The sequence below is a fragment of the Colias croceus genome, chromosome 30 (assembly GCF_905220415.1).
Source record: "Colias croceus chromosome 30, ilColCroc2.1".
NCBI lineage: Eukaryota > Metazoa > Arthropoda > Insecta > Lepidoptera > Pieridae > Colias > Colias croceus.
Genome location: NC_059566.1, coordinates 2,849,624 through 2,872,863, shown reverse-complemented (window position 1 = coordinate 2,872,863; position 23,240 = coordinate 2,849,624). Strand labels below are relative to the sequence as shown.

General features: G+C 33.2%; 2 protein-coding genes across 6 annotated transcripts; one reads left to right on the top strand and one right to left on the bottom strand.

The window, feature by feature from the left end:
• Positions 1-1,470: 1,470 nt before the first annotated feature.
• On the top strand, positions 1,471-11,478 carry LOC123704652 (multiple coagulation factor deficiency protein 2 homolog). 5 transcript variants are annotated; one of them, XM_045653063.1, is made up of 7 exons: positions 1,471-1,620; positions 1,787-1,893; positions 3,119-3,157; positions 3,990-4,131; positions 4,382-4,424; positions 5,157-5,305; positions 10,553-11,478. In XM_045653063.1, the coding sequence occupies exons 2-7, from the start codon at positions 1,795-1,797 to the stop codon at positions 10,696-10,698; spliced, it is 618 nt and encodes a 205-aa protein (XP_045509019.1). In that variant the 5' UTR covers positions 1,471-1,620; positions 1,787-1,794; the 3' UTR covers positions 10,699-11,478. The 5 variants fall into 5 exon arrangements, with proteins under 5 accessions (XP_045509019.1, XP_045509020.1, XP_045509017.1 ...); XM_045653064.1 differs by lacking the exon at positions 10,553-11,478 and adding an exon at positions 9,530-9,681; XM_045653062.1 differs by lacking the exon at positions 10,553-11,478 and adding an exon at positions 5,892-6,092 and having other exon boundaries at positions 1,473-1,620.
• A 1,641-nt stretch (positions 11,479-13,119) lies between these two features.
• LOC123704539 (cholesterol 7-desaturase nvd-like) lies at positions 13,120-22,778 on the bottom strand. Its single transcript, XM_045652920.1, has 8 exons — positions 22,737-22,778; positions 21,871-22,060; positions 19,455-19,640; positions 18,340-18,509; positions 17,134-17,239; positions 16,041-16,165; positions 13,821-13,994; positions 13,120-13,290 (listed from the first exon to the last, which is right to left on the bottom strand). Exons 1-8 carry the CDS (start codon positions 22,776-22,778, stop codon positions 13,126-13,128), a joined length of 1,158 nt encoding a protein of 385 aa, XP_045508876.1. The 3' UTR covers positions 13,120-13,125.
• Between the last annotated feature and the right edge of the window lie 462 nt (positions 22,779-23,240).

Genomic DNA, 23,240 nt, shown 5'->3' with positions numbered 1-23,240 from the left:
GCTCGCAACATGGATGATGGAACGATCTGATGCGTAGAAAACAATTTCAGATAATACCGGAACGTTAGAGTTGGATACCTGCGCGCTCGTGCATTCGCAGCTAATTTCCAAACCGCCAATAAGTTTGAATTGGACTGTAACCACCTGTAACTATATTTCTTACATAGTATATTTTGTTAACTTCTATATTTTTATATTTAAGCTAAGACATTTTAAGTATAAATGAAAGACCAAAAAGTTTTATAATTCGTTTATTAAATATTTCTTATGAATAATGACTTTTAATGGACTTTTCTATACACCCTTACAATAGTTTATCAATTAGGTATGTTTCTTTACAGACAAATTTCGTCCAAGCTTCAACTATTTATTTATATCTAACTGCTTCTAAAGGACATTAACTTTATAGTATTTAGGTACCTAATTAATTTACAATTTAATTTTATAATGTAACTAACTTTCCGCCCGCAGCTTCGCCCGCGTTTTCAAAGAAAATCCCGCATAGTTCCCGTTCCCGTGGGATATCCGGGATAAAACCTATGTGTTAATCCAAGTTACCCTTTATAAGTGTGCTAAATTTCATTGTAATCGGTTCAGTAGTATTTGCGTGAAAGAGTAACAAACACACACACACACACATCCTCACAAACTTTCGTATTTATAATATTAGTAGGACTAATAAATTGTATAATGTAACAAGAATGTAGGTAACTAAAAAATTATATTCAGATCTGCTGACTAGATTAGCTATTTTCTGGGGATCAATCAAAATTGTTTTCAAAACAAAAAATTACATTAAGAAATCGTAATGAATGATTTGAGTTTGATACAACTTGATCGATATTGATATTTGCAGTGACTTTCATCTTATTAAGAAAAAAATAAAGTAATAATTTACATTTATAAATGAACTTTTGTGGCTTTCTTTCCCAAGGATGAAACTGGATGAAAAATAATTAGTAAAATATAGATAATACTGCTGTAATAACTACTCTTACTACTATTAGTACAACTGTAAATCATGTTTGTTCCTAATGCAGTTATCATAAAATATCACAGGCTAGTACATCCTACTAATATTATAAATGCGAAAGTTTGTATGGATGTATGGATGTTTGTTACTCTTTCACGTAAAAACTACTAAACCGATTACAATGAAATTTAGCACACATATAGAGGGTAACTTGGATTAACACATAGGATCGTTTTTATCCCGGAAATCCCTCGGGAACGGGAACTATGCGGGTTTTCCTTTGCAAACGCGGGCGAAGCCGCGGGCGGAAATCTAGTAGGTAATACATAATTGATAATAATATGTATTCTTCGTATTTAAAGTTAGTGAATAATAACGACATAATTTCTTACTAGCACTTATTCTTTTCTAATATGTACAATTTTTGAACTTTTTTTTGTTGTTGTTATTACCGTAAAAAGGAATATGTGTAAATGTCACAAAAGTCACTCTGACGTAGACATTTGACACATAGCCGTGACGTGTTTATCACCGAACCAACTTGTTTTTTGAATTCGTTAGCAGAAATAATTATTACTTATTCTTATTTTATCATAAAATCGATAAAGCGTTCTATCACGTACCTCCACGTATATTTGCATTGACAGGTAAATTGATTTTCCATCCATTTAGCACGCTTCTTCGCCACAGTGATACGTGGTCACATATTTCGTAATTTTGAGATAAATTTACGCATTTAACATTGGGAAATTGAATAAACTGTTAGATCGGTCGTGTGTCTAAGTGTTAAGTGTGTGTACAAATTATTTTTAGGCAGGAAAATGTGGCGGTTCCTTATATTGTCGGCGTTGGTTCAAATAACTATATCGCAGCAATATCAACAGAAAGTCGCTCCCGGCGTCCCTCCACAGAACTATCAGGTAACAATTTACATTATTTATTATCTGCATTTAATATAGAAAAAAAAATTCAGTTAAAAAGTTCTTAAAAAAATACTTTCCCTACTTTCACTTTTTGACAGCTGCTAGGTGCGTAAACTAGATTCAAAATATTATCCACGCATAAAAGTTATTTTTTGGCTATTTTATATAGTAGGTATGTAACTTTGTGGTTTAAAGGAGGAAAATGTCATGGAATATTTTAATAGAATTGATATTGATAATATCATGAATATTAATACAATAGTATAACTAAACTTTAGATCAGTAGAAGAGATTGTTCGTTGGAATGCTCTAATCTCGGGAACTACTGGTCCGATTTGTAAAATTATTTCGGTGTTAGATTCATCAAAGCAGGCTATATATATCATCACGCTAATGCCAACAGGAGCGGAGCACTGCGGGTGAAACTGCAGGGCAAAGCTAGTGTTAAATACAATTTTAAATAACAAATTGGTATTAGTAGTTTTACACACACACACACACACACACACACACATAATTCCGTCGTCTGGCCTATCTGTTGCCTGCTGTAATCCAACATGTCTATTATTATTAAATACCTATTTTTTGATAATGTTCTTGTAGATCATGCATGATTGAACAGTGTACATTCTGAACAAAAAATATGCCATAACTATTGTTCTCTACTAGAAGATATTGTTGAAATACTTGGCTGCTTAGATACTTTGATTTCATTACCTAAATTTGACATATAGTTTAATTTAAGCATAATTATTAGTTCAATTTAAGCATACTAAGCCCCAAGGAGGTTATAGCTTTGCAGCAATATTGGTTCAATTTAAGCATACTAAGCCCCAAGGAGGTTATAGCTTTGCATACGCTGAGTACGTAAAATGATTTTTTTTGACAAATAGATGAGTTCTTAAAACTATGTGTACACCCCTAACAAGCAACCCGCTCAACTTTGCTAGCAGCATGTGAGCAAGTAAACGCATTTTGTCTATGAAAACATAATCTTTTAAGATTAATAATGCTAATGCTCACATTAGCGAAGCGGTATATGCCGGCTACGCGAAGTGACGAAACATGGATTTTTTGGCGTAATTTTGTTGTTTAAGTATTTTTTACGTGATCAGTGTATGCAAAACTACAAGTCTTATAAGTCGTTCGCGCTTCGTAAGTAGTAGTAGTAGTAGTAGCCCAATAGTGGGACAGCCTGTATATTCTATTACCTAATTTACAGAATTATCAGCCACCTCCTCCGCCCCCCACGCCACAACAGGTATGTTATTTGGAATTTTTAACTTAATATTATTAATCTTTTTCTAAAATATTATACTACCATGTGAGCAAAAGCAAGTACAGATTATTAACACAGTCCTACTAATATTATAAATGAGAAAGTTTCTTGGGATAGATGTATGTGTATATTTGTTACTCTTTCACGCAAATACTACTGAACCGATCTGATTACAATGGAATTTAGCACATAATATAGAGGGTAACTTGGATTTACACATAGGATAGGTTTTATCCTGGAAAATCCACGGGAACGGGAACTATGCGGCTTTTTCTTTGAAAACGCGGGCGAAGCCGCTGGTGGAAAGCTAGTAGTATATATAAGCTACAACACTGCCAAGTTTCATTGAAACATGTTTAGCTGTAGTGTTCGTATGATAGAGTAACAAACAAGTAACTACATTACATTAACGTTATCTTATATATAAAATTCCCCTGTCACAATGTTAGTTACCATACTCCTCCAAAATGGCTGGACCGATTCTCATGAAATTTTGTGTGCATATGGGGTAGGTCTGAGAATCGGCTAACATCTATTTTTCATACCCCTAAATGATGAAGAGTAAGGCAGAACAACATTTGCCGGGACAGCTAGTAATTTATAAATTACACTAACCTGTTGGAACAGCTTATTGGAATCAATGATATGACAAGTAATGTTAACTTTTGATCTACAAATTCAGTTGAAAAAATTGTTTTTGTTTTGATTATGTTATACAGGTAATCATACATGTCATTGTATTATTATAGTTCACAATTCAAATACTATTGTAACAATTACCAAGCAACAATTAAATCATTTTATAATATCACAGCAACAATATGCACCACCACCTCAACAACAATATCAGCAACAGGTCCCCGTGCAACAGATGCCGGTGCAACAACAAATGCCGGTGCAACAACAAGTGCCCGTGCAACAGGTTAACGTTCAACCGCCGCACGGCCATGGTCACGGTTAGTATGGTCACTTATAGTCAGTATGGACACTTATAGTCAGTGATAGTCAGTATGGCCACTTATAGTCGGTGATAGTCAGTATGGTCACTGTCATTGTTTTGTAATTTGTGTAAATTTAATAGTCACGACTAGAACAGAGTAAGTTGCCAATAGTCAGAATTGTAAAGCTTTTTGTCAGTCATGACTTTTTTTGTCAAAAGGAAATGCACCAGCAATTTTTACATAATATATCAATGTATTATTCCAGATCCCCAGTTATTGAACGCTGCCAATATAGCGCAAGAAAGAGAGTGAGTAAATTTAAAGTAAATTATTAATTTTCTATATGAATAAATCTTCTAATATATAAAAATCAATGCCACTTTTCGTTGTAATTCCATAACTCGAGAACGGCTGAACCGATTTCGATAATTCTTTTTTTATTATATTCCTTGAAGTACGAGGATGGTTCTTATGTAGAGAAAACGTTAATATGTACCACGGGCGAAGCCGGGGCGGACCGCTAGTATATTATATACTAGGTTTCCGCTCGCGGTTTCGCCCGCGCAATCAAAGAAAAACCCGCATAGTTCCCGGGATCGCGTCATTTTGCCGTGGTTAAAAGTAGCCTATGTCGTTTCTCGGGTATCAAAATATTTCCATACCAAATTTCATGAAAATTGGTTCAGTAGTTTATGATTGAGTAACAGACAGAGAGACAGAGTTACTTTCGCATTTATAATAGTTATTAGTATGGATTATATTATTATTATTAAACTTCAAAAAAGGAGGAGAAACTCAATTTGACTGTATATTTCATGTGAAATTTCTTTAGGCGTGTTGAGAGTAATAATTATGTCATGTGTGTCATAGCAATACCGACACTTCATGGAGTTATGCGACGATTTTAGTATTTTTGAATCTAAAATCGTCGCATAACTCCATGAAGTTTGTCCTAAACTGAACAAGTTATATACTAAAACCCAGACTTTTTACATACTCACAAACATTTAAATATCTAATAAAAAAACCATAAATTACAGTCACATCCAAGAGCACATGGAAGTGCCCATAGACACGTCCAAGATGTCGGAACAAGAACTGCAATTCCACTATTTCAAAATGCACGACGCGGATAATAATAATAAATTGGACGGATGTGAACTTATCAAGTCGTTGATACATTGGCATGGTGAGTTTTTCTTTTTAATTTCATTTTTATTTTTTAAGCAAGTCCATTTAGACTTAAGTAGTATTATCTATTTTCTACATAATTTTGTGAGTTACACTTAAAAATAAACAAAAGTTGTTTTTATAGATATTTTACAAATATTTGCAAAATTTACATTGAAATATCATTTATATTTGAATGTTTAAAAATTTTAAGGCAATATACCTATATATTAAAAAAAAAAACATTTTATGGGCACTGGGATTTTAAGAGTCATTTTGTCATTACATATTTATTGTGTTTGTTAATATCGTTTGTGAAAAATTTTCATGATACTGTTGTCAATTTTTTACTACGTAAGGGGTAAATATATCATTTAAAATTGTCCATGGTTTCTAAAAGACTACATTTTCCACTATATAAGTTACTTACTTAAAAACATCTCCTACTTTCGCGTGTATAAGAAAAAAATATTATCGAATCATCTATATGTTTTAAAAACCATAGACAGTTCCCGCCATTTCGCGTGTCAATGTCAATATCATTTATGTCATCTGTCATTTGTCACCTGTCATTATATGTCACATTGGGGCTTTGCTTCTAGCAGAACAGGGGCACAAGCAACAACCGCAGCAAGGCCAGCCGCCGGTCGGCGAGAAAATATTCAAAGACGACGAATTGACTAATTTAATAGACCCCATATTGAATATGGACGATCACAATAGAGACGGTTTCATAGACTACCCAGAGTTTGTGCGCGCGCAACAAAAGAACCAGAGACAAGACGGACAATAGTAAAAACTTAATTTAAAAAAAATAGTTTTTTACAGGCAACATTCAACCGTAAGATGTATTATTTCCTCTCTAATTTATTAAATGTTGCCGTAAACTAATAATACGATGCTCAAATGATATCTTCCTTATTTTTGAAGCAATTAGATTGTCTAAAGAAGGTGCATAATATTTTCTCGAATTTAAAAATAAAAAATATGAAATAAAAGAGAAAGAATAAAAGAGAATGTTCTTTGTTAAATAATTAAGTTATCTGTGATTAAAATTAAATAATCAACAACACACTGGATTAAAAATAAGTAAATATATAATTATATCTAGTACAAAATAATCGAACTTTTTACGAATGTTTTTAAACTAAACGTCAATCTTAAAGTTTTGTTCCTCGAAGCTATTTTTAAGACTAGACTACTACTGTTTACCACAGAAATCTTTAGACAGGGTTTAACTTTAAGCGCGGGTTCTCTTTAATCTGGTTTGGTCGTATTTCACATAAACAACTATTGAAGTGACAGATCCCTGGTTTAAAGTTGGACTGTGTTTAAATTGTTTTGTGGTAATACCACTAGAATTTGCAGGTTATGTTTAATTGAAAATAATGTTCTTTCTACATGTGTATACAGGGTTACTTGTAAAACACCGGCAACCTCGCAGGACAAGATAGCTAACATCATAAGCAACAACATTTGTTCTACAACTTTTGATAATTTGTTAGATTTTATTTTCATACAAAAATAAATATTCATTTAATTTTCCGTTTGAATATTATAAACTCTACGCCTCCCAAAAATTACGTAAACAAGAAGCGAACGAGAGGGGGATGGGGGCGTCGCGTCGTCCATCCGATAATGAATAGAACATAGACTTACGAATGTTAGGAGAGTACAATAAAAGTTTAAAAAATTATTTAAAAATCATTTATTGCGTTATGCCGAAAGTCGTAGAACAAATGTTGTTACTTATGATGTCAGCTATCTTGTCCTGCGAGGTTGCTGGTGTTTTACAAGTAACCCTGTATATTTGAAGAAAATAACGGTTTTATAATAATTTCTATTCTAAATACACAGATGTGATATTTAGACGGAGTAAAAGAGACGCAAGATATAAATGGCGAGTTATAGAGCGAGAGGGCATGATTCGAAATATTAATGTTTAAAATTTTTCTTTTTATTCCAATTAACAGTATTTCTTTTGATCTTTTTTCGGTTAAGTTGGTGTCGAAATTATTATTTAGTAATCATAACATTCCGGCCATTTTATTTTTAAACGTATCATTGTAATTTTATTATTCGCAGTCAAAAAAGACAAAAAAATATGACTGCATATTCCCGCCATTTTTTGTGGATTGTCAATGTCAGTTTCTGGCGCCATTTTTAATGCTATTGCCACATAGAAAATGTGTTTATGTATTTTTTTAAGTATCAACTATAGACATAAAGACATATCAGCAATATGTCACAAAATTATAATCATTTTAATTAGAAGCTTTCTTTCGAAATCTTTCTGAGATATTTCACTCCTTTATGTCTATGGTTGATGTTCCATAGATAATAAATAATGTGGGCATGTCATCAATATTATGTGTCATTCTATGTTTGTCTGTGTAAATGGTTGTGTATGGTTTGTTGATGGTTAATTAAATTTTATATATTTAATGTGTTGTTTCATTTATTGTGTCCTTGGTCGTGGTGATGGGTAAAGAATTTTTAAATAAATAATTTTGTGTCAGAACCATAGCCTTCTTCGATAAATGGGCTATCTAACACCGAAATAATTTTTTAAATCGGATTTGAGTTCCTGAGATTAGCGCGTTCAAACAAACAAACAAATGCTTGGGATCAATTCTAAGGTCTATTTAATGAGAAATCTTAGAAATTCACAATGTTGATCATCTATTTCTTCTTTTATCTGCCCCCCAAAAAGGGTATACGAGACTTTTAGAGCTAGAGAATGTTAAATTGTACAAGCTGTTAAAAAAGTTTTACTTCAAACTTTCATAATATACTTTGTATCTGAAATTATATCATCTTAAAAACCGGTTAAAATCGGCATTTCATTTGTAAAGTGTATCATGACTCCCTTAATATGACTTGGGTGAGTATCATAATGTTTATTTTGTGACATTTATTTACCATTTTTATGATTTAATTGCTGAAAAATCCATTTTAGAAATAGGTATTTTAGAATATTATATTCAATATTCATTGACAAAATGTCTACTCACTTAAAGTGCATAGCGACAGATTTTACCACAGGATTTTACCGTTAAAATTCTGTCTAATCTACTTTTTTAAAATCGCCACGAAAGAAGTCTACGGTGAACTTGAAGGTAGGAATTTTTTTATTGGCAACATTTTTTTAAGCTCTAACAGCGGTGTGTCCGCACTCCGCGGGACTTCTTTTGTGGCGCTTTTTATAAATTCGCGCTTTGACCTTTCGCGCTTGTATATTTTTTCATGTGGCATTGGGCTTTCGATTATATCAAGTCAAATACTTGTTTTTTTACTGCAATTTTCAGGAAAAGTGGAGAAAGGCTATGTGATATATTCTGACAAGCAGCTGGAAGAATTAATGGAGAAAGCGCTTACACATACTGATATCAACAACGATGGTTATATCGATTATTTGGAATACAGAATCAGCCACTACAAGGCTAGACTCGCCACTGAAAAAACTAAAGTCCAGGCATAGACGATTTAAAGTTTACCGCTTTTTTGTATATTTATATCATGTTTAATGTTACAGATTCTGGGCTTATTTCTTGTACTATTTTATAAAAATATTCTAGCATAGAAAATTAGTTGTTAATAAATGAAATAAATAAATCTATTCAATTTTACAAAATAAATTCGTTTCTATAGTTGGCTTCGCCCGCTTTGTCTCAAACCTAATAAATTATATTCTAAAACCTTCCTCTTGAATCACTCTATCTACTTATTTAAAAAACCGTATCAAAATCCGTTGCGTAGTTTTAAAGATTTAAGCATACAAAGGGACATAGGGACTGAGAAAGCGACTTTGTTTTATACTGTGTAGTGAAGAGTACAAAAAGTCAGCTCAGAATCTTCCTTTTTATTACAAATTTTATTTTATTGTATAAAATGGTTTTTTTCTAATAACATTTTTATTTTTTGATAATAAATACCTAAATATTTATCTCTACGCTATCTCTATTTTTATGATTGTGTAGTTTTCTTTCACTCTCCTAGGGAAAATTTAAATTTTCCTAATGAAAAATCGTAGGAAAAATCGATATTACCTAACTAGTAACTACCTTTAAACGTTCAAGTACATATTATACTATTTTTTCATAAGTCTTGTATGTACAGACAGTTGGCTAGTTACGATAAAAATTTATACCGATTTTTTTATTTTTAATGTAAACTTTAGATAAACAACTTCTAAGTATATTATTTAGTATCATACCAAATAAACATTTAATTGTTACTATAGATATCGACGGAAAAGTCGTAGAAACTGAGAAAGTTTACAAAGATGAAGACTTGATAGAAATAGTCGAAGATGCTTTGAAATCTGCTGATATGAATAAAGATGGTTACATTGATTACATGGAATTCAGAACGCATACTATTTAAATAAAAGATTTGCTTATATTTTGTGTTTTATTTATTTTCCTTGCTTTGTTGTCTTCTTTACATATAGCGTAAATATATTATGTTCTATATGAACCTAATAGCAAAAGTGCGTTTATATGTTCTACTTTCATGACAGAATAGTGCAACCGAATTTGCTGAATTTGACCATAGTGATAGACAATGACTATCTAGATTTTTTTATTATTAAAAAAAAAACAGCAAAGATGTAACATAATAAGAATACACAATTTCAAAATGAATACTGAATTAGTTGAAAACGTGATAGGAAGTAGTAAGTAGTAAGATTTTCTACTACTGCTACAGATTAGATAGGTTCTACTACCTACTATTATTGACTTATTTCACTTATACCCATACTTACTCTTGGATCATTTGAACTTTCTATAAGTTCACAATGGGTCGTTTTATATTCCTATACCTATATTTGAATTCATACATTTATTCATAGTACTTAAGCAAGCTTGGTATTTCATATTCAAAAATTGGATTGTTAGTTTTCGAGATTAGATTACCTACCTACAAATTAATATCCAATTAACTATTTGAAAAAACTTCGTCTTGAATTCTATAAGTATTTTTACGTAGTCAGCGTACCTATGCAAAACTATAACCTCATATTTTGAGCTTAGTATACCAAAAGTGGGATATCCTGTATTTATAAGCACTATTTAGATGTCACAGGCAAAGTTTAAACTTAGTGAAACCAGTCTCGTACAGAAATTTTTTATTGAAGATATATTATTATCTGTAACATTACGAAAAAATAATATTATATCCAGTTGAATAAATAAATATTAAATATCCAAGCATGATTTTTTTTTTCAATTTACAATAAATTGTAAGCTAATACTTGTTTTAGATCACGAAGGCAAAGAAATAGTGACCACAGCGATCTACAAAGATGAAGAATTAGTTAACATGGTGGAAGGTGCTTTGAAGGAAACAGATTTGAATAACGACGGTTATATAGACTACGCAGAATATAGGGCTAAATCTATGGTATAGGCACAGTCTAATGGACCCTCTTCACAATGGGCAACGTTGGGCGAGTCGAGGCAATCACGATAGTGTAGAGTCTAAGTACACTGTAGACTGTAGAGCCTAGCTGTCTTAACACAAAAAACTTTAGACAGGGTTTAACTTTAAGCGCGGGTTCTCTTTAATCTGGTTTTGTCGTATTTCACATAGACAACTATTAAAGTGACATATCCCTGGTTTAAAGTTAGACTGTGTTTAAATTGTTTTGTGGTAAGACCATGATGATCGACCGTCATTGTAGATGTTTATTTGTTTTTTCATTATAGGTGATTATTAATCACCGTACTGGCTATGGACAATTTTTATGTATTTATATATAATGTATATCATTAGTATTATTAAGTTGTGAGGCCGCAATGTTGTCTATACATTTTTGACTTTTGTATATAAATGGCTAAAAAGTATGTTCGCGTAGTCATGGCACAGAAAATAATATATATGCAGGGGAGAGTCATGATAAACATTAGCATGCTAATTAAGAATAAAATAAACTTAAATTCTATGCTTGAAATATCATACATTTTCTGTAAGATACCATTGCCAGACGCATTCAGTGGGCTATAAGCCTATAGCTTATGCCAGACGCTTTAAAGCTATCAAAAAAAAAATTGTAATTTACATTTACATAATATTATCTTGATTTTGTCAAATATTCAAGGGATTATTATTAACAAATACTGGTTATAATAAGGTTTTTTCATTACAAACATGACAATATGCAATACATAAAATCTTTCTTTTTATAATAAATATGAATATTGTTTGTTTATATAACCTATCTTTACGTGTTTCTCTCACTTTGCGCTTTCTGTTGGTGAATCTTTTTTTTTGACAATCTTCCTAACATATTTATTTATAGAGGTCGGCCGATTCTCATTCATATTTACCAAATAGGCGAAAAAATTTCATCAGAATCGGTCCAACCGTTTCGGAGGAGTATGATGACTTTTTATGTGGCATAAGAATTATTGTGTAAAGGTGAATTAAATAAAAACACATGTTTTCGAATAAGTTATTTATTTACTTACACATTTAATATAACATATCAATAACAAATGACTAATAGAACCAATCCCAATAACTTTTAAGCATCATACCATTATGTCTTAAAGCAGTAGGTATTATATATTATACAGGATGTCCCACTATTGGTATACTAAGCGCGAAAGGACTTGTAGTTTTACATACACTGATCACGTAAAAAATACTTAAACAACAAAATTACCTACGGCAAATTTTTTTTGCTAAATTTTTCCTAAAAATCCATGTTTTCTTCTCTAGCTTCGCGCAACCGGCATATACTGCTTCTCTAATGTGAGCATTTTGTCTATGAAAACTTAATTTGAAACGATAGCTCACGTGCTGGTGGCAAAGTTGGACGGGTTGCTTGTTATGGGTGTACAAATAGAGTTTTAAGAATGGATCTATTTGAAAAAAAAATGCGTCTGGTATTTTATAAGTATTTTTTACGTACTCAGCGTATGCAGAACTATAACCTCCTTTGAGCTTATTATACCAACAGTAGGACACCCTGTATAGATAATTAACACCCAGACACAGAGCAAACATCTATGTTCGTCACACAAATATTTGCCCCGGGTGGGAATCGAACCCACAGCCTCCGGCTTGGAAGGCAGGGTCACTACCAACCAAGCCAACCGGTCAGTCATATTATGAGTTCTGAGAGTCTAGCGCCATCTCTTTCCTATGCTGGAAATAATACTGCTTAAGACATCATGGTACCTAAAATATAACTGATAAATAACGTTACATAAAAATAAAAAAGCTAACAATATTATGGCCGCAGACATTAAAATAATAAGAATGTTTCAATAACATTAAACATTGCGATTTTTCTATGAGCAAAATTAACCTTAAAACCTTTCACTAAGCAAACTAAAATACATAATATATAACTAATAGGATAAATGGATGTGTGTGTGCGTGTGAATGTTTGTGAGTGTGTGGAAATATTCGATGGGCCCTGGAGGGAAAATACTAGAAATACTGGAGATAGCAAATTATGCTGAAAGGAAACATTCCTTTATTTTTAAAAAGAAATATTCAAATTTTCAAAAATTCATTTACTTCGACCATAATAACAAATTTTACTTTTCCTCCATGGCCAACCGAAAATTTTCACACTGTATATGTGTGTGTTGGAATGTGTGTGTAACTATATGTCTATGCAGTTTATGTGTATGTTTGAAAATAACCAATCATATTTTGGCGCTAAAGCGTCTCGCATAGTAACACTATCACTAGTCCTAAACTGCGTGTATACATACGTCTGTCTGTGTGTTTATATGTATATACATATGTGAATGCTTTATGTGTTTATGTTCATGTTTGATTATATGTGTGTATATTTGTGTATATTTATGTATATGTAAATCACCAATCGTATTTTGGTGTTAAAGCATCTCGCATAGTAACACTATGTTCGCTATAGAACTGCGAATACCAATCGCGGAAGGCTCGAATTGCCTTGTCCGCACGTACGTATGGTGGGGAATGAATATGCTTCTTGTTGTTCCAGATTTTAACGTCACGGTCGAACTGTATGGGTAAAGGTTTTTTATTTTCATTAAAATATATATTTGAAATATTTTATGAATGCAAAAGGTAGATCAAGAAGTGGGATTCGAACCCACGTCCTTCGTCAAAACGTGACAGTCTCACCAAAAAAGGCAAATTCCTTTTATTCTTTATTTATTTGCAAAAGATCGGATCAATTTATGAAATTGAAAAAGTATACGTTTTAACAATAGACTCAAATAGGTTGAATTTTTAAGGGGTTTGCATGAAAACATGACCATTTTCATGGTGCATAATACTTGACATGTATGAGGAAAAATAATTCCCTGAACTTTAAATAAATTATGTATCTGAACATTTTTTTTTGGTTCAGTGTTCAGCTTCGTCCGCTTTCTCTAAATTTGAAATTTAAACTATCCTATCTCTCAAGTTGGATCGAACTGCACATGGTGTGCGAATTTTATTATAATCGGTTAAGTGGTTTAGGAGTCCATTGAGGACAAACATTGTGACACGAGATTTATATATATTAAAAAAAATATGTACCTTACCTGTTTAGCTTCAATCAACGCCATAGGGCTAATAAGAACAGCATTCCAAGTTGGAGAATAAACTCTATGTATAATTTTTTGTAACATTGGCCCTAAAGGAGTTATAGATTGTACTATGAAAAATGGACCAAATAGTAATGTATCGAAAGATAAACGGACATGGGCTGGACCGATCTGAAATAAAATTTAAATAAAATTGAATAAATTGCTTGAAGCAATAAAGCCGCCCTTTGCATCAAATGTCCTGTCTGTGTGTGTGAAATTTGTATTTGTTTTGTATGCAATAAAGATTATAAATAAATAAATAAATAAATAAAATTTCATTTTATTACTTTTGCACTGCGTCTCCTTGTCCACCAGGTTGTCTGGAAGAGATCGCTGTCTGAGCGATAAGACCGCCTGTTGTGCTCTTTTACTAACTAATGTATTATGTCTTTACTTGTAATTTTCTCTGTGGTGCACAATAAAGTATTTTTGTTTGTTTGTTCATTAATTCCAGAAATATTAATGCAACTTACTTCTAATTATTTATTATTTATTTATTTCTTTATTCATCTTTGACTTAAGTACAGTACAAAACATACCAACACGCACAAAGATAACAATTATTACAAAGTTTGACTTAAAAATAAGGTACAATAAGTGACATATCACACTAGCGGATTGCGAGCGGTTTCAAAGCGGAGCGGTTGCGCAGCGAATTCGTTGCGGACGCGTGGCAGATGCGCAACGTTTACGTCGCGGTCATGTACACTCATTAAAAAAATGGAATCCGTGCTGGTTGTTACTTATAACTTGTGATAGTATAATAATTATGAGATCATTATTTTTTACGAGTTTCATAACATGTTAATGTTTAGGGTATTGTTTTATCTATTAAATCTTGGTCGAAATGCAATCAGATAACTTAATTGCTCATTAAGAAAGTTCATTATTGAAATAAATGTTAAAGCTCCTTAACTAAAACAGGGCTATCTTATTATTAGATAAATAGCAGTGAATAGAAAATTTTATCAAGCAACCAGCAACTCACTATCACTTTGCTCATAATTAGGTTCACAAAAACTCTTTATAACATACGTTGCTATGGGAGAGATTATACTGGTCAGTTGTTACATACTTTTGGAATGTATGGTACATTCTAAAAGTCCTAGTAATTCAATTTTATAGCACCTTTTTTAACAACTCCAGTTGTTATTACATCTTTAGTTAAGTAAGTGCATTTCCACAGTACGGTTAAAAAATTGAGTGCTACAGAAACGATGGAAATATTGAATGGAAGTTAGGCAAGGCGGAAGGGCTGGATTTTGTGCGAGAGTATACAAAATGACGTCGACGTTTCTATTCGCAGCGAAATCGTTGCGCGTCCGCGACGAATTCGCTGCGCATCCGCGGCGTGTTCGTTGCGCGCCCGCTCCGCTTTAAAACCGCTCGCAATCCGCTAGTGTGATATGGCACTTAGAGACAAACGATACAATATTAACATTAAACAGGTCCACTTCAGATTTAGCACGTAAGAATTTATTTAACAAATTGAGTGCATGATGGGTGGGTGCACTCCAAGCGACTCTATACTAATATTATAAAGCTGAAGAGTTTGTTTGAACGCGCTAATCTCGGGAATTACTGGTCGATGTTAGATGGCCTAACTAGCTTACCGCCCGCGGCTTCGCCCGCTTTGTCTAAAACTTAACAAATTATATACTAAAATCTTCCTCTTGAATCACTCTATCTATTAAAAAAATCGCATCAAAATCCATTGCGTAGTTTTAAAGATTTAAGCATACAAAAGGACATAGTGACAGAGAAAGCGACTTTGTGTTATACTATGTAGTGATACTAAGCTAATCTATACTTCTATAATAATATTATAAAGCTGAAGAGTTTGTTTGAACGCGCTAATCTCGGGAACTACTGGTCGGTTAGATAGCCTATTTGTCGAGGAAGGCTATAGGCTATATATCATCACGCTGACAGGAGCAGAGCAATGCGGGTGAAACCGCGGAGCACAGCTAGTTAATTATAAAATTAAATACAAATAAAATAAAAATGATCATAATAATATGCCACACAGTAGGTTGCCTGGAAGAGATCACTTTTAAGTGATAAGGCCGCCTTCTGTGCTGGACTAGTTATAAGTTTTAATTTTAAGGATTATTTGTATGCCAGCACAATAAAGTGTTAATAAATAAATAAATAAATAAATAATGATTAACCTACCTGTTCCACAATACCAGACAAAGGGAATAAATTCATTTTCATAATCAGATACTTTTGGTCTATGGTTAGTTTCGCGATGTGCCAGTCGTCTGTTTTTGTCCAACTTGTCTTCCAATAGTGGAAGCCTGGAGAAGGAAATATAGAAAAAAATGTGTGCGTGTACTAGTGTACACACGTAAGAAGTGAAACTTCTTTATGACCTTATTTTTTCAAAAATAATTTACTAAATAAGCAACTTTACAGAAATAAATAAATAAAATAATTAATAAATAAATAAAATAAATAAATAATCACGCGTGGTAGGGATAAGAAAAAGATGTAATGAATTTCTGTAAAGTTGCATATTTGTTTTTTGAAAAATAAGGTCATAAAGAAGTTTCACTTCTTACGTACGCACACATTTTTTTTAATTTTAATGGATACCTATTAAAGCTCAGGAATGAAAAAAATCTAATGTTAATTTTTCTATATTGTTATTTAAAAGCTAGATAAAATAACACAATTGCTTCTCATCAATTCTAGATAATATTGTGACTAGAAATGTTAAAAAATAAAAAAATATTCACTTTTTCCTCTTAACTAATATTTTTTTAAATGTCCGGATATTAAGCAATCTCATTTGTGACTCTATGAATTTTTTTTCTGCAACTTCAAATATAAGTACTATAAGAAATAACACGCGAGGCCGGGTTAAATATTAGTTTGAATGTAATAAGAATGTACTGCGATTCTACACAGCTTTTGCAGCAGCAATTGATGTAGGTAGTTGATAACAAATCGCAGCAAGTCAACGACTATTAGGTGAGTATAAGTGAGGGTAGTTGGGTCGAACGTATAAACAACGTCTGAACCCCCCCCCCCCCCCCCCCCCCCCGGGCACGATCCGTACGATTGCGCCACGAGTCAAAGGAAAGCGGCAATTTATAGTATTCGACAGCTAAGCATGTTCTGACAGGTGACAGTGACAACTATACTGACAACTATTCATCCACAAAAATATTAAATCAAAAATTACGTCTAACAAGTACTTATAACTACTTATAACTCAATTTAAGATATTCGTATTAAACAATTTACATAATAAAACACTTACCAATAATATCATTAAGAAACGGGTACTCTTTTCCCAAGTTGGTCAATAATGATAAACCATGCACTGTATGAAGGTGAGAAGCGTCTGCTGCGTTTTCTGGAATATCCTAAAAGTAGATATTATTAAAATACTAGTTGCTCCGCGCGGTTTTACCCCCGTGACTCCTCTCCCATTGGTCGTAGCGTGATGATATATAGCCTATAGCCTTCCTCGATAAATGAGCTATCTAACACCGAAAGAATTTTTCAAATCGGACCAGTAGTTCCCGAGATTAGTGCGTTCAAACAAACAAACAAAGCTTTCCTCTTTATAATATTAGTGTAGATAACTAAAATATAGAAAAAAATATGAGCGCTATTTCAGTTTGTATGTGACACATGAAATTTACATAGGCACTAATATTATAAAGCCGAAGAGTTTGTTTGTTTGAACGCGCTAATCTCAGGAACTACTAGTCCGATTTGAAAAATTATTTAGGTGTCAGATAGCCCATTTATCAAGGAAGGCTATAGGCTATATATCATCACGCTAAGACCAAGAGTAGCGGAGCCACGCGGGTGAAACCGCGAAGCGTAGCTAGTTAAAAAATATAGGTGCAATTTGACCTGGTGTGCTTAAAATTAGAATGAATTTATATATTTTAATACTATTTAAAAAAAGCTCAACTACTTTCTATCATTCTATATATTTAAAATGATAATTATTAATATGATTGATTAAAAAAAATTGCATACAAAAAATAATCAGTCAAATTAAACAACTATTATCACACCAATAAAGGAGTAGAAATTAGTGACTTTAATGCAAATTTTAAACCCGATTTATTCATATTTTCCGACAACACGCTCGCTGCAAAATATTTAAAACGTTGGGATAAGAACGGAAAATCGTATTCAAAAACTTTTATGGAAAAATATAAACGCTAGTTATGTTTCGAGTGTAATTAGTATGGTGTCCCTTAAAAAACGAAAATAATAAAAATGTGTGCGTGTACTTATGTACACACGTAAGAAGTGAAACTTCTTTATGAGCTTATTTTTCAAAAAATAATTTACTATATTCAACTTTACAGTAAATACGTCGTATCACGCGTGGTAGAGATAAGAAGAAGATGGTGTGTAACGAAAAAATGTTACACTAAATTTTTTTCCAACCCCGATAAAAAAGTTTCACTTCAAAAATCTTGTTTCATTTTTCAATACTCACCCGTATATGGGTGCCAACAATGAACTCATTCCTGCCCCTTAACCCCCAAGATTTAATCTTATCTACTTCAGGGACGGTCCACTGTGGGGGTCGACCCTCTATATCATACCAGACCCAAACGCCACCATCTAATTCCATTGAATGCCAGGTTTTTAGTGTCACTTTTGGTACTGAAATAATAATAAAACTTGACTTGACTGACCGGTTGGCTTGGTAGTGATCCAAGCCAGGGGTCGTGGGTTCGATTCCCACCCGGGGCAAATATTTGTGTGATGAACATAGTCATGATACATGTTTGCTCTGTGTCTGTGTGTTAATTATCTATATAAGTATTTAAATTATATATGTATGTTTATCAGCCATCTGGTTTCCATAACACAAGCGAAAGCTTAGTATGGGATCAGATCGTGCCGTGTGTGAACAATTGTCCTGAAATATTTATTTATTTATTTATAATAATGGAGTAGACTATTTATGGAAGTTTTTGAATAGTTATAACACAAATAAATAGTAAAGTAATGAGTTACGATTCACGTTTTAACTATTTGATAGGTTTTAGAATCGTAATAATATCAACATATAAAAAAATATCATTTTAGAAAAGTTCGTGTGGGACTGCATTGAATGCCGTATTATAAACTAAGTTGGTAAACATTTAAATTGTTATTTAATCAGATTCTTATAGCAGTAAATTAAGAGATTAGTATAAAATAATATTGAATATTATGTATACCTATAAATAAATCCATACTAATATTATAAATGCGAAAGTAACTCTGTCTGTCTGTCAATCACGCCTTAACTACTGAACCAATTTGCATGAAATGTGTTATAGAGATATTTTGATATCCGAGAAAGGTTAAGGATAGGTTTTATCCTGGAAATCCCACGGGAACGGGTACTCTGCGGGCTTTTCTTTGATTGCGCGGGCGATGCCGCGGGTGAAAAGCTAGTAATAAATAAATAAAATTAATTTATTTCAGGCCACATAGCCCAGTACACATATTTGCCAGACACTTTCTGTGGATCATAACTTTCGCCAGACGCTTTAAAACTAAAAAAATATGTTATGTTTAAATTATTTACCTTTAAAATAATCAAAATAATATACTTACTAGTCTTCGTATCAGGTATATAAGTGCATTCTCCATTTTCCCCGAACCTCCACAAGTGAAAGGGGCATTCTATACAGTTGCCCCTGACTGCCCCACCAGACCCGAAGCTTGCCCCTAAGTGGGGGCAATACGCGTCTACTATCCTTGCAACACCGTCTTCTCCACGATAGATACAGAAGTTTTGCCCTGAAATATATAATGGAAAGCATATTTTAACAAGCGTTATTTCCCTCTATATCCCCTTTTTCCCTCTTTGCTCAGTAATCGGTTCAGTAGTGTTTGCGTGAAAGAGTAACAAATATACATACATACACATCACAAACTTTCGCATTTATAATATTAGTAGGGTATGTTTTTTGCAAGCTAAACATGCTGTAAAACTGAATTATAAGTTACTAGCTTTGCACCCGCGGCATCGCCTGCGCAGTCAAAGAAAAACCCGCGTAGTTCCCGTTCCCGTGGGATTTCCGGAATAAAACCTATCCTATCTCCCGGGGTAAAAAGTAGCCTATGTCCTTTCTCGGGATCAAAATATCTCTATACCCATGCAAATTGGTTCAGTAGTTAAGGCGTGATTGAGTTACAGACAGACAGACAGACAGAGTTACTTTCGCATTAACAATATTAAGTATGGATTTTACCATGCTTACTCGAGTATAAATGAATTTGAATTTTATAATTTGAAAAAACACGTCAATTTACGCAACATTAATTTTTAGTATCGTCCGTGGAAATATTGCTTCAAACACGAAGTAAATAAAAAACATTATTCAGAAGTACATTTAGTACGAATTACATGACCAATTTAACACGCCTTTTTGTGTTTTGAAAATGCTTTGGCATGTGGCTTATTAGAAATGGTTGGGTTAAAGCTTTCTAATTAATCTATACTAATATTATAAAGCTGAAGAGTTTGTTTGTTTGAAAGCGCTAATCTCAGAAACACAGATCACAGAAACTAAAGGGAGATATGGTTAGGGGGCGGGGCCGGTGTCGCAGCAATATGCCCAAAAAAAGAACACATGCTGTTTGTTGCATTCAGTTGACGTTCGACCGTCGGCCGGGTATTATTTGACAATGCCGCGTTGTTCCGTTAAAGTTTGTAAAAACTGAAGTGAAACCAGCAACTTTAAGTCAAATGGAATCACATACCATCGGTAAGTACTGAAAATTATACGATTTTCTTACTATAATTTCAAAAACAATATTACGTTGAGTGATTTCTTGGTTTCATTGTGTGACAGAACGACAGTCACATTAATTTATGTAAATAGTTTACAATGCTTCTTCTGTACGTGACTCTATTCAAACGCGGAGTTCGAATACCGCAATGTATAATGAAGATACTAAAGCTAACAAAAACGTTCGATCGTGTAGTACGGCCGCTGCTCGCGGTCGTTACTTGAGGATGCGCGTCGAGTGTGTCCATGTCGATAAGATTCGGATTTTTTATCGTATTATGTATTATTTTACTACCTTATTATTATATCATAATGTATTACTATTAGCTTAATATCTGAATGTATTATTATTATTTGATAGGTACTCGAGCAATAATTTTATAGTGATTATTATACATGGATTAAAAAAAAAGTCACTTATTTCATACTTATTTTACATAACAATAAGTCAATAGGCAATGCTTTATGTACTTCATCACCATGAATGCTACCATCAAGGTGTCCATTTCTATTTTCTACCTAGTTACTGTATTGCCTATAAATTGTTTTAATTTTAACGTTTCTCATTTTATCGACAAGCAATCCCTATCGTAAACGCATATCTTGCGGCTGTGTGGTGCTGTATACGTACGTTACTTACAATCTAGTGTGCGAACGAATAGTCGCTCTCAAATTTTTGTGTGATGACACGCACACAACGCGAAGTATTGTTTTTATTTTGTTTACTGTTGTGTGCGTAAATTTGTTATGAGACACTGGTTTCGTACTCAGCGCAAGCGATTGGCATCTCTCTAGATCTCTATGCTCAGAAACTACTGGTCCGATTTTAAAAATTATTTCAGTGTTAGATAGCCTATTCATCGAGGAAGGCTATAGGCTATATATCATCACGCTAAGACCAATAGAAGCGGAGCAAAGCGTGTAAAAACGCGGGGTACAGCTAGTGTATAAAATATAAAAACACGTCTTAAATCATAAAACTATAATATTAATATTATCTTAGTACACATACTTAGTTAAGAATATAGCATGTTTATCAGCCATCTGGTTTCCATAACATAAGCGAAGGCTTAGTATGGGATCAGATCGTGCCGTATGTGAAAATTGTCCTGAAAATATTTATTTATTCTACTAAGGCCCGATTTTTCAATCTTTGGTTAAAACTCACGGCCGTACAATAAACTATAAACTGTGTGTTAACCAACGATTGAAAATCAGCCCTTAAAATAACTTACCCAATGCATCAATCGAAGCGACTCCCCCTATCTTCAGGTCCCGACTCTCAATCAATTCATACCAACCATTCGGATAAGGAGGGGGGATCTTCTCCCCTACAGACCGGTTCTCTTGGGACCTTTTTATGTGTAAAGTCCTGTCGATTCCCTTTGTATGGGGGATGTGGTCGAAACCGAGGGATGTGTATTCCTGTAAAATAATGGTAGGTACTAAGAATTATTAAGTTTAATTATTAAATACTATTTTTGACAATATTGTTTTCATATTGCTTTATTTGCTTCTGAAGAAGCAATATGTTTTTTTCTATATGTTTTCTGCGCCTGCGGCCTCGCCCGTTTTGTCTAAAACCTAATAAATTTTATTCTAAAACCTTCCTCTTGAATCACTCTATCTATTAAAAAACCGCATCAAAATCCGTTGCGTAGTTTTAAAGCTTTAAGCATACAAAGGGGCATAGGGACAGAGAAAGCGACTTTGTTTTATACTGTGTAGTGAAGAGAGAAAAAAAGCTATAGAATCTGTAATGCATAATATTATAATGCCTATCTGAAAAAGCGCAGAATTTTTTCCTAAAAAATCTACTCGTATAATATTATGTATGAAAAATATTTTGTGTTGTTTTTGTTTTATATTGACGTTAATTAGAAGTATTAATATAATCATTACATAAAAACAAGTGAAGACCCGTGTCCCCGTAGTGGGGTTAGGGCACAGGTAAGGGGCAGATGCATACATCTGTTTCATTGATCGATTTTATTTAGGGACAAGTAGGTGATCAGCCTTCTGTGTCCTGCCAGACCGAGACATTTTTTTTTCTTTGTCTCCACCGGGAATCGAACCAAGGACCCCTCGGTTCTACGCTCACGCGTCGACCACTGTTATACCAAGGAGGCGGCAATTGTTGCATATAAACGATATATAAATATTACACCCTTTTTGGATTGTGCTAAAATTTTCATTGAAAATTATCAAATTTTTTGCGAAACAATATGACATTAATAATGTCAATTGAATTGTCTAGACGCAGTACAAGGTCAGAAATAATTTGCAACTAGATGAAAATTAGTAGCATTTATATAAAAATTATAAACAATATGTTAATAGTGTTATATTTATAATCTCCGGATATAAATCTACTACTAGCCTCCGCCCGCGGCTTCGCCCGCGCAGTCAAAGAAAAACCCGCATAGTTCCCGTTCCCGTGGGATTTGCGGGTTTGCGTCATTTTCCCGAGATAAATAGTAGCCTATGTCCTTTCTCGGGTATCAAAATATATTTATACCAAATTTCATGCAAAATGGTTCAGTAGTTAAGGCGTGATTGAGTAACAGACAGACAGACAGAGTTACTTTCGCATTTATAATATTAA